At 35.7% G+C, this 12008-nt stretch overlaps 1 protein-coding gene across 1 annotated transcript in view; it reads right to left on the bottom strand.

Annotated features, from left to right (window-relative positions):
* The window catches only part of CSRNP3 (cysteine and serine rich nuclear protein 3), a 189099-nt gene that overhangs the window by 146139 nt on the left and 30952 nt on the right, over positions 1 to 12008 (bottom strand). The window contains exon 3 of the mRNA XM_087435326.1: positions 2981 to 3069. Coding sequence (XP_087291452.1) covers positions 2981 to 2993 — 13 coding nt within the window. The 5' untranslated portion in view covers positions 2994 to 3069. The remainder of the gene's footprint in view (positions 1 to 2980; positions 3070 to 12008) is intronic.

Below are 12008 nucleotides of genomic sequence, written 5' to 3'. Positions count from 1 at the left end.
GTAGTTGCAATATTTAATAGGTTTTGAGACCTCCCAATCCACATGGTGTTTATTTGGATGGCTAGATATTCCTTTCATATTGACTTATTAACAATGAAAAAGAATTGATTTAACTATTTTTTTTTTGCATATCAAATTGGCTAAAGCTTTCAATTCTACCCAGTAAAGTCAAGACTGAATAACTTTTAAGATAACATCAATTTATGTGATGGGTTCATCTATAGTTTAGATGGGTTGCAAAAAGTGTGCAGGATTATCTGGGCCATAAACACCTCCAGAATCCTGTGCTCAGCACCCAATGTTTCACAGAAAAATTCCAACCAGATTTTCATCAAAAGAAACCTAATGACTCATACGTTGATGATTACAAATAGTTTAATTTATTACCCAAATCTCCATACATCTCCTAATAAATCAAATGTACAAAGGAAGACATATGTCCTTTAAAAAAACTAGTGTACTATGTGAATGAAGTGGTATTTAAATAATTCCATTCTGTTTTCAATCCCAATACTCAGTGTTCTCCTAAAATGACAATAAGACTGATAATAAAACAACAAAAAGAAAATTATATAGAACCTTCTAGCACCATGTACCATCTATACGTATTGTCACAGAGATCCTTAACTACTTTAGGTTTATAATATATATTCAATTCAAAAAAAAAATTTTCCCCCATACACAGAAGAATAGTTATAGTCTTTATCCCTTCAGTAAGTGAATGGACTAATCCACATTCAACTGTATATTTCTTTATTGCAAACATTTTGACAATATTTCATGCACATGTGGTAAATGTAATAATAATTTTAAAAAATATGTCTTTTCTTTCTGGTAAAATTGAGGAAGACACAGACTAGTTATTTTGCATACATTAACAACATTTACGTTAAAAAATGACGATTTAGAAAACTTACCAACTGGTGTAATAGTTCATCACACTTCTTTTTAGTTGACACTATGCAAGCAAAAGTGATATCTATCTCTTTCGTGCAAATTGTGCAGTACTTAGTTGTTAGGCTTATTTAAAAACTCCACCACTCCATACACTCTATATTCTCTTTCCTGGTTTCTTTTCTCCATAGCACTATTACCAGCTAACATAATATATAATTAACTTTATTTTTTATTGCTTATATATTTCCACCTTCTAGAATGTAATTTCCACTAAGGCAAGGATATTGGTATATTTTATTCACTGCTGTTGTCCCCATGCACATATTAGGCATTTGATAAATATTTGTTGAATGATAGTGGTTGTTATATAAATTAATTTAACCACTTGTCTAATGGCATAATTAAGCAAGGAGTGTCTTCACTGACTTTTCAAAAAAGAAGTTTACTATTTTTAATTACTTGACTTGCTTTAACTTCTTAAGATATCACCTTTTTAAAAGCTTTTCATGGAAAGTATGGTACTGTGCAATTCCATTTCTGGACTCCCACTTCATTGCAAATCTCTTTACTCATCCAACTACTATTTGCATATGGATCCCTTAAGGTTTTATAGCATTCAATCCATTTCAAAGCTACATGTCTTTCTAGGTCATTGGGGAAATGATTTAATTCTCTAGTGAGCTTAATAAAGAAGTCGAATGTACTGGAATAAAAAAACCAAGTAGGCAATGCTCACTTTTGTTCTTTTCACAGGTGTTTGCATAACTATTTTCCACAACATTAAATTTGCAGTTGTGGCAAAAAAGAGACTTTTATTTTTTAGAATCTCATATTACTTACTTGTATCATACTTGAAGAGCTATTTCAATAAAAGGTCAGTTGGGTGTGGGCGTGTGGGTTGTTATGGAGCAACACTTCCATTGGTATAAACTCGCAGTATTCTAAGCTAACAAAAGCCATAATGTGAAAATATGAACAATTCCCAAATAATTCTCATTGCACTTGAGAATTCATTACATGAATTTAAATCTAGCTTGTCATTTTAATTATACGTTGCTTGCATAAATGATAAAATTAATTTCTGAGTAACATATTGGTTGGGCAATTCCTGAGAACAGGAACCATCTTATTCATTTTGAAACAACCAAAGCACTTAGCCCATTGCTTTGTACACAGTAAGTCCTAAATAAATTTTAAAGGACTATATCATGGGATAAGTGAGGAAAAGATGTAGATATTGAAGACAAGCCTGACCAAGGCAATCAAAATAAAAGATTATTAATACTTTTTCATTTAAAATTATGAATATCTGGCATTGAGTCCCACAATATAAGGAAGTCAGAAATCATCCACTTTCTCAAATTATCCCCTTAGATTGAACTATTTTAACCTACATTGTAATTCAAACTTCAAAATGAATATTTTACATTAGATTATTATAATACTCTATTTAATAAGGGTAGGCTTACTTTGCTTTACTTTTCCATACTTATGACTCTAAACAACTTAGAAAAGGTCTTCAAAAATCCTTTTGCTCATTTATATTAACTGTCATTTTATTAAGGCCACATTTTCCAACAAAAGCATAATTTCTTTGACTGTACTTAGAGAAAGTCAGGGAACGGGGTGCAAAGAATTTTAGGATTGCTGACCAGCTACCCTAAATTATGTGTGTCTATTTGTGTATGTTGTAGCCAAAGATACAAAAGAAATAAAAAATTTGCTAAATAGGTACATATTCCTTAACAAATCAGAAATAAAATTTCATAGGGATGCCTAATATTTATTTATTTTTATGTTAACAGTGCTACCTTTGAAAAAAGTGAAGCAAATTTTAATAACCAGTGGTTCTCCACTAAAACAATATTTTCTTTTAACCATCCCCTATTGAACCAAATAATACATTTCTGGAATAAAGGAATTTTTAAAAATCTTGAAGACATCTTGTTAAAAATATGTATTTTAAGTAAGAACATTTTTCCTTATTATCCAATTACATATTAGCAATAACAACTTGAAACAGTTACACGGTTATATCTCAGATCTGTAAAAACATGAAAATAATAATGTATGAACTGCTAACCTTGAGATCTCATGAACTCCAGTATCTTCCTGAAGACTCTATGCCTCTGAAAACATCTTTTCAGTCTGTTGATATCTCCTTACTTTTTCCTTAAAAAAGAAAAATATGTTTCAATATGTTACATATGTTATATCTTCAAAGAGTAAAACTGACTACGAAGTGTAAATACAATGTGACACAGAGGAAAACCAATAGGAATCTTAGACTATAAATAAGGCATTAAATATAGAACTGAATGACTGTACCTTATAAAATTTAGTGTAGAAAGAATATCCCTCCTAGCAGAATGTAGTAAATTTCTAATTATTCATACATACTTTCATTCATTTATTTACCTATTATTCAATCAACAAATATTACTATGGACAAGAAGTTAAATGCATTCAGTTTTATTAATCAGCATTACACTAGATTTGAATAACTTTCTAGTCTCCAGGAGATTCATATACTCAAGACACACAAAAATCCAGGAAAATCAACCAAAATGTTGTAGCTAGACAGTTGATGAAAGTCACAATGAATATTTATTATGTTTTTTGGTTTGATTAAAGGAAACTATTTAATTCTAGAATTAACTCAAATATTTACATATTCAGGTTTTAAGATAACTTAGGCTCTAAGAAAATAATTTAAACAAAACATTATTTAAAATAACATGCTTTAACAAACATTTTGTTTTTAAAATTACAACACCACAGGTCAAAATGATTAGTGCAATAATTTAAAGAGGTGATAAAATCCTGGCAGTAATTACATACTTTTATTTTCCCAGACTAAAATGTTTATAATCACTTTTTCTAAAGAATTAATGAACTTTCCATTCCAATGTGTTAAGGTAAATCATTATTCCTTATACAAATGTTAAAATTTTCCTAAAATATGACGTAGAGAACTTGTGAAGTGTGGTTCATTTATTGTTTTTCCACAAGAGCCAGAAATGAACTATCACTGATTGTAGCCAATAACAATAGCTAGGGTAGAAATACTAACAGGTGACTTGAATGAAGAAACAGCCTGAGCAAGCAACTTATGCTGGTGTCGTTCAAATAAGCTTAAAACGTCAAAAATCTTCCAGAAAAAAAATTGTCTCAGGAAGATTGTTATCTCCAGAAGCCTCTTTCTCCCTTTAAACTTTATGTATATCTGCATGAATATGCATGGATACATAGATTTAGAACAAACTAGAATATCTGTGGCACCCACAACAGTAGCACAATGTTATCAAATTGTGGTTAGAATTATAGAGCTAACAGAGGTTATTGAGTCCAGTTTGGTTTTGAGGAAGCCCAGATTTAACAGAAGAACTTGAGAAATTTTGGAAAGATTGATTCAAAATTTAATTTTAAGTACGATTTCAAATATCTTAAAACTCTGTTGAGAACATTATACACTCAAATGATGACATACTAAAGACCACTGAAGCAATAACTTGCATTACCTGTTGTGCTCATTTTGGGGAATATTTCAGAATATAACTTTTTCTGTCTTCTCTATTAATGATACATATCCTGAGATCGCATGTTAAGCAATTAAAAACCAACAAACAAGCATCCTAACAGATCTCTGCCGGTTTACAATGTGCCCACTGAATACAGACTTTAAAAAATTATTTGCAATTAAAGCAAGATACTAAAAATAAATTAGATGCTGAGTTGAATCTGTCTACAAATGTCATTCATAATCTCAGCTCAAATTTTCTTATTAATGAAAATGAATTCCATATTACTTAAATGTCATTTTTACCTGTTGAGGTATCATTTAAGATTTTATCCTAAAAACAAAATAAGTTTTTGCTGCTATAAAAAAGTGAGGAAACTGCTATCTAGATCAGTCTCTTTATTTTATAAATCAGAAAACTGACTACTATATATTTGTGACATACAGCTAAATCTAAAGGGAGGGATTGTGTTTTTACTACCAATTGTTAAAATTAAAATTAAAAACATAATTGTATTTTAAACCAAATAAATAAAAGACTTTCTTTAGGCATTTAAGGTAGTCTATTGAGAAAAGCAAAAGTATTGAGAAATCTAGTGATCTAAATTTACATACCTGTAATTAATCCTTAACTTAGACAGAGGCCAAGGGACCCTTGGCAATGAAAGGAGGTCAGTCTCTAACCTGTTTGACAGTAAATGATGTGAAAATACATTTGATGGACAGGATTGACCCTGACAGAGGCCACTAGAGCCCTGGGAGGGAGTCCATCACAGAGGAAGAAGAATTCTAGAAGAACAATTAATATGCAATGCAGCATTCGATGCAAAGTTCCAAGCACTGGGGATCTGAGGATCAGCGCCAGTTCTCGGCACAGTGTGCAGTAGTTGATGCTGGAAACCATTCCAATTCAGCACCTTGGTTCTGTGGATGTGACTTGGGCGCCTTGACTGTGTACAACTGTGTGAGGAAATGTGTGTGCATGCATGTGAGAGAGAAAATTTAAAGAGTTGTTGTGCTAAGATCTATAAATCAATAGCACTCAGTGTGAGACCCAGGCAACTTTGTAGAGGAGTAATTCCTAGATAATGTACCTCAGGAAGATCTAGGGGCTGCTATTCTCCCTTTGCAAGCCCTCCAGGCACATCAGTGATGATCTACACAAGACCAGTGGGAACTGCCATTTTCCTGGAATCCTAGGTCTATGACGTGATCATGACCTGAGTTGGATATCCTCAGCACAGCCTGTTACACCACTACTTGAGTGGGATCCCAGTCCTATGGGTGGCCTTAGCAGTGACAAATGACATCTGGAACTGATTTGTGGATAAATACAACCATTCCAGGTAACATAAAAGTATTCAAGGTGGGGGGCCGGCCCCGTGGCGTAGCGGTTAAGTGCACGCACTCTGCTGCTGGCGGCCTGGTTGGGATCCCAGGTGCGCACCGAAGCACTGCTTGTCAGGCCGTGCTGTGGCGGCGTCCCATATAAAGTGGAGGAAGATGAGCACAGATGTTAGCCCAGGGCCAGTCTTCCTCAGCAAAAAGAGGAGGATTGGCATCAGATGTTAGCTCAGGGCTGACCTTCCTCACACACACACAAAAATAAATAAATAAATATTCAGGGAGGTGAAAGTTATAGAGCCTCAGAACAAGTATACTAACATAAATGTAACATCATTTGTCCTTATAAATCTTTTGTCGTGCTCATCTAACGCACCCCAGTTTCTGATTGAGTTCTATAAAAAATAAAATTGACATAAACCTATATTATCATTTAGAAATGTGCACCTAACACTTATGGTTCATATCTGGTCTTTTCTAATATCTGGGATTCAATTGAGAAATTCCCTAGAACCGGTTTTTTACTTTTAGAAATTCCTGCAATATTGTAGAGCTAGAGGGAAAGGTGAGCACCATCTCTCCCTGTTTCGGGCTCCTTGGCTTCCTGGTTGCCCATGGACGTTACTGTAAATCATCCTACAAATCCCAGGAGCCATTCGGAGTGCCAAGGGTCAAGGAACTTTCCCATATCTGTCAACATTTTCTCTAAAAGGCTCCTTTAGTAGGTCAGTGAGGCACAAAGCTCTTGTTGGCATATTTTAATCAATAGCCACACTAGACTTCACTGAGGTTACTGAAGATAACCTCTCAGTGGTAGCCTTGACTGAGCTATACGATCGGCTTGTGATATTTTTAATGGATGATTCAATACTTAGCTACAAGGAAATATAACATTTTTATCTTGTTCCTGTCTTTTAAAAAAATCTTTCTTGCAAATGCTGGTGTTTTGAGAATATACTTATTCCTCCCAGAAACACAGAATTTGACACCCCCAAGCTGATCACTTCTGCATGCCTGGAAGCCTGGTTTATCTCATAGTTTCAGGATGTCAAAAGGAAATACCAGTCTAGGAACACAAGTGAAAAAATGTGAATTTGCTGTTCAGTGTTTCTAAGGTGAGGACAAGACTTATAAGCTCAGTGCAATAGTTTAATTGCATTTGCAATTGCATCTCAAAATACAGTATTGCATAATTAATATGCCTGCAACCAGCAAGAGCATCATTCACTCTGAAGGATAGCTTCCTGACAGAAGCCAAGGGCAAAGGAATCTAGCAGGAAAGATCAATCCGCCACGTAAAGTTTGACTCCATTTTTTTAAGAGAATAAAACCCCAGTGAGAGTCACATTGATTCTATTTAGAATTATTTCTAAAGTAACAAAACCACTCCAATTTTGTACCTTCATACACATGCTGAAATGCAGCTATCAAAATATATGCAGCCCTTAATCCACTCATTTACCAAACAACAAAAAATGAATTCCATTTTTTCCTAACATGTGTTGAACTATAATAAAGCAGCATCACATGACCGAGAAAGTTTCTAAAATAATGATAGCACTTAGTCATTCTATTTCAGTTAAGTGGACAAGAGTTATCCAAACAAATTAAATCAGTCCTAGTTAGGCTATTTATATATCAGGTAGTCAACATGGGATTCTTCCACTCAATCAGCTGTGCTCGAAAGTGTGCAAACAATTCTCTAAAATTATTCAGATCTCTATTTAAAGGCATGGGAAAAGACATAACTACAATTACTGAGAATTTGCAAGAATTACAAGAGAATCTAGGTGGAAATTTAGGTAAAAATCTAAAAACCTAAAGAAGGAGACAGTTTCCCAGAAAATTGTAAATTAGCAAGACTCACCCAAGAAGAGATGCCAACTTGACTAGACAGACAATCATGAAAGGGATTAAAAAGGTGTTTCAAGTTCTATTATCTCAAGGGCAAATAAGATCATCAGGGTATAGGGAAGCCTTAAAGAACCTGTATAATAAAAGTCTCCAAATTGTTTAGATCTTACATTTCACCAATAGAAATGCTTCTTGACCTCTCCACATTTTTCACTCACCCCACTCATGTTCACACTTCTCTACTTACCCACTTTAGGGTCCATTATTCATCAGGATAGTCTCTCCCTTGCATGTACACTCACCAAGGCCTTTTTCTCTCTTCTTCAAATCAGTGTGACAAAAAAAACCCCACCTGGTTAAATTCAGCTTTCTTCCTACCTTGAACCTGCCTCTAGGAGCTTACAGATCATTATGACTAGAGAAAACGTAGGATATTGCATTACTGGCATAGCTATTGATATATGACCACAAACTTCAAGTGGGTCCCCAGTAGCGCCTGACAATCTTATCACCTTTCCCTTATTAAGCCATGCTTCAACTCCACGATAACACTAAAAAGGGTACCTTTGCTTCTTTTCAACTCTCCAACATTTCTTCCCATCTCCTCTGTCTCAGTTTGTGATATTGCTTCTAAGAAAATTGGAAGGACCATGATTCAATTTCCTCTTCTTACCACTATATCCTGTATACTCTTGATATTTGTACACATCTAGTCAGACTTCAGTCTTGCTGTCATGGAGAAACTGTTCTTTCTCCCACCTAACGTCATCTCCTTCTCTTAAGCCTTAGATTTCATTTCCTCTCACCAATTTTAGGTCTTTGCTACTTCAATTATCCCCTCTCTCTCTTGCATCATAATTTTTTCCCATTTTACTGTATTATTCCCGTCTGTCTACAAATATGTTATAATATCTCCCAACTTAAAAAAGATTCACTGTGCAACATTTCCTCATCTCACTATCACCTTATTTCTCCACTCCATTTTAGAGCAACTTCCCAGGAAAAGGCATTCCTCATTCCTCAGATGCAATTCTGTGTTGAACTCCCCCAAATTAGGCTTTATTTTCACAACTCCACTGAAATAGCACATATCAAGTTCAGCAGTGAACTTGGATATTGCCAAGTCCAATGGTAAATTTTCATTCCCTATCTTCCTTAATCTGTCAAGAGAGTTTAACTCAGATAATCACTTTCCCTTTCTTGAAATATTTCTTTAGTTGCCATCTAGGATGCCATGCATGAGGTAGGCTTGTTTCCTACCTTATTGGCTGCCCTTTCTCAACCCTCTTGACTGATTTCTTCCATTCTTCTTGACCTCTAAATCCTTTAGTGGATTGAGGTCTGATACTTCTTCTCTATCTGACTCTTTCCTAGGAAAGCAAATCCAGTCCTATGTCTTTAAATACCACCATTTATTTATGAATCCCAAATTTAGATCTCTAGTCTGAACCTCTTCTATGAGCTTTAGATTCTTATATCTACTGCCTACTCTACTCTCCATTCCGCATGAATGGCTAACAGGCTTTTCAAACTTATGTCAAAAAAGTAATAATAATAAAATGAAAGAAAGAAAAGAAAGAAGGAAAGAAGGAAGAAAGAAAATAACATCCTCTAGGCTTCCTCCTACTACTCCAGTCTTTCCCATTTCAGTAGATGGCATCACCGTTTACCCAATGACTCATATTAAAAATCTTGTTGTTGTTAATGCCGACCAGTTAATTCTGACTCCTAACGACCCTGTGTACAGCAGAGCGGAATCCGGCCCAGTCTTTTTGTGCCATCTTCTCATCTTTCGGAGTTATATCAGACAATGCTCTGCTGCTATTCATAGGGTTTTCATGGCCAATTTTTTCAGAAGTGGGTAGCCAGGGCCTTCTTCCTAGTCTGTCTTAGTCTGGAAGCTCCACTGAAACCTGTCTACCGTGGGTGATCCCACCAGTATTTGAAATACTTGTGGCATAGCTTTCAGAATCACAGCAACACGCAGCCGCCACATATGACAACTGATGGTTGGATGGTGTGGTTCCCTGACCAGGAAAGAAACATGGGCCATGGGCCGTGAGAGTGCTGATTCTTAACCGTTAGACCACCAGGGCTGGCCATTAAAAATCTAGCTCTTTGAGAAATGGCTGATTCTAGGATTGGGGCACGGTAAATACAAGATGAACCTGAAGCATCTTAGAGTGAGGAAAAGTAAAGAAGGGAAAGAAAAATAGATAGGCACAGACGTATCAAAAAGACATAAAAACCGGGGCCGGCCCGGTGGCGCAAGCAGTTAAGTGCGCGCACTCCGCTGCAGTGGCCTGGGGTTCGCCGGTTCAGATCCCCGGTGCGCGTGGACGCACCGCTTGTCAAGCCATGCTGTGGTGGTGTCCCATATAGAATGGAAGAGGACGGGCACAAATGTTAGCTCAGGGCCAGTCTTCCTCAGCAAAAAAAGAGGAGGATTGGCAGATGTTAGCACAAGGCTGATCTCGTCACAAAAAAAAAAAGATATAAAAACCAACCTTAAAGAACTCTCAATGACCAAAGGTGGAATACTTTAAGCAATAAAAATTAATGACAGTATTAGATTATAACTCAAAGAATAAATTGGATATGTCTATACTGATATAAATAAATAACTGAATAAATAAATAAACAAGAGAAAAAACAAATCTCCCTTACAAAAGAATTCCAAATAATATATATAGATACTCCCCACCCTTCAAGAAGTGGAGGTTGGTCCTCACCCCCACCTTAAGTGTGAGCTGTGTTTAGCAAGTTGCCTCCAAAGAATAGATTACGGAAAAAAGAAGATAGTAATGTTACAGTGAGGAAACCTGGCAGACACCATCTTAACCAAACGACTGACATTAATATCACCAGTGATACATCATGCTGATATCATCTACTCCCTGACACAATTAATTAGAACGCTTCTGTGGTAGTCTTCCTCCAGATCCATAACCCCAGTCTAATCCTGAGAAAACACCAGACAGAGAAAATTAAAATGGAGGAACATTTTAATTATGCTCTTCAAAAAAGTTATGGTCATGAAAAACAAGGAAAGACTAAGAAACTGTCACAGATCAGAGGCAACTGAGACATGACGACTAAATTCAATATGGTATCCTTGAGTAGATCTTAGAATAGAAAAAGGACATCTGTGGACAGACTGTGAAATCTGGAAGGAGTCTGTAGTTTGGTTAATAGTACTATACCAATGTTAATTTCTTAGTTTGGACAAGTGTACCATGTTTATGTAAGATGTGAACATTGGAAGAAGCTGAGCAAAGGATTTACGGGAACTAACTCTGTGCTATTTTTGCAACTTTCCCATAAATCTAAAATTATTCCAAAATAAAAAGTTTAGTTAGAAAAGCCTAGAAATTTTTCATGTTTCTTTCTTTCTCTTATACCCCACATCCAAACAATCAGCACCTCCTGTCAGCTCTTAAGATGTATCTTGAATCTGACCACTGTTCACAAGTCCCCGAATCTCTCACTTCCATCACCCGATAATAACCTCCCCCGGTCCCTGCCTTCTCCACTGACTCCCCCATTGCTTACTCACACAAGTGTCAAGCTCTTTGCTGACATGTTACATTAGATCTTCTTTCCCTCCAGAAGCCTCCATCCACTCCAGATAGAGCATGGCTCACTCCCTCACTTCCTCAAGACTCTATCACAATAGCGTCTCCTTGGAGAGGCCTTTTATGATCATCTTATTTAAAATAGCCACCCTATTGCTATTCCCTAACCCTGCTTTATTTTTCTTCACAGTACATTTGTGACATCATCGTATTATTCAATGATTTGCTCATTATCCTTCTTGACTACTAACGTAAACATCATGGGGGCAGAGACTTTGTCTTGTCGGATGAGTAAATAAAGACCTATTGCTTGGGACTTAAGGGAAAAAGAATATTTGTATCCAAAGCACGTAGAAGTATGTGCTTTGCTGTTTTTTTGAAAAAGCAGCACACCAATATCTAAGTCAATGCTTGCACTCTTAGGAACCTATCCCACAAAAAGTGAAGCACTGGTACCTAAGGACATTTTCAAAAGAACATGTATTACAGCCTTGCTCATAGTAACATAAAAACTAAGCTGAAAAAAATGAACATACATAGGAGGATGATTGACTAAAATGTGATATATTCATACCTTGGAATATTTTGTAGCCATTAAAAGGAATAAAATAGAGCTATGAAAAATAGCTTGGGGAATTTCCATAAGGTATTGCTCAATGGAAAAAATTAAGAAGAAGAAAACTGTGTATGATATGATCCATTTTTGAGAAAAACTTTTTGTGAGAACATGTATATATGTTTACCTATGATTATATGATATTGAAAAAAATACGAAAGGACATAAACAAGCTCAACAAGAGTTACCTCCAGGAGCAAGA

Source organism: Ceratotherium simum, chromosome 9 (genome assembly GCF_057802395.1).
Source record: "Ceratotherium simum simum isolate JZ-2026a chromosome 9, ASM5780239v1, whole genome shotgun sequence".
NCBI lineage: Eukaryota > Metazoa > Chordata > Mammalia > Perissodactyla > Rhinocerotidae > Ceratotherium > Ceratotherium simum.
This window is presented reverse-complemented; position numbering and strand designations above follow the sequence as displayed.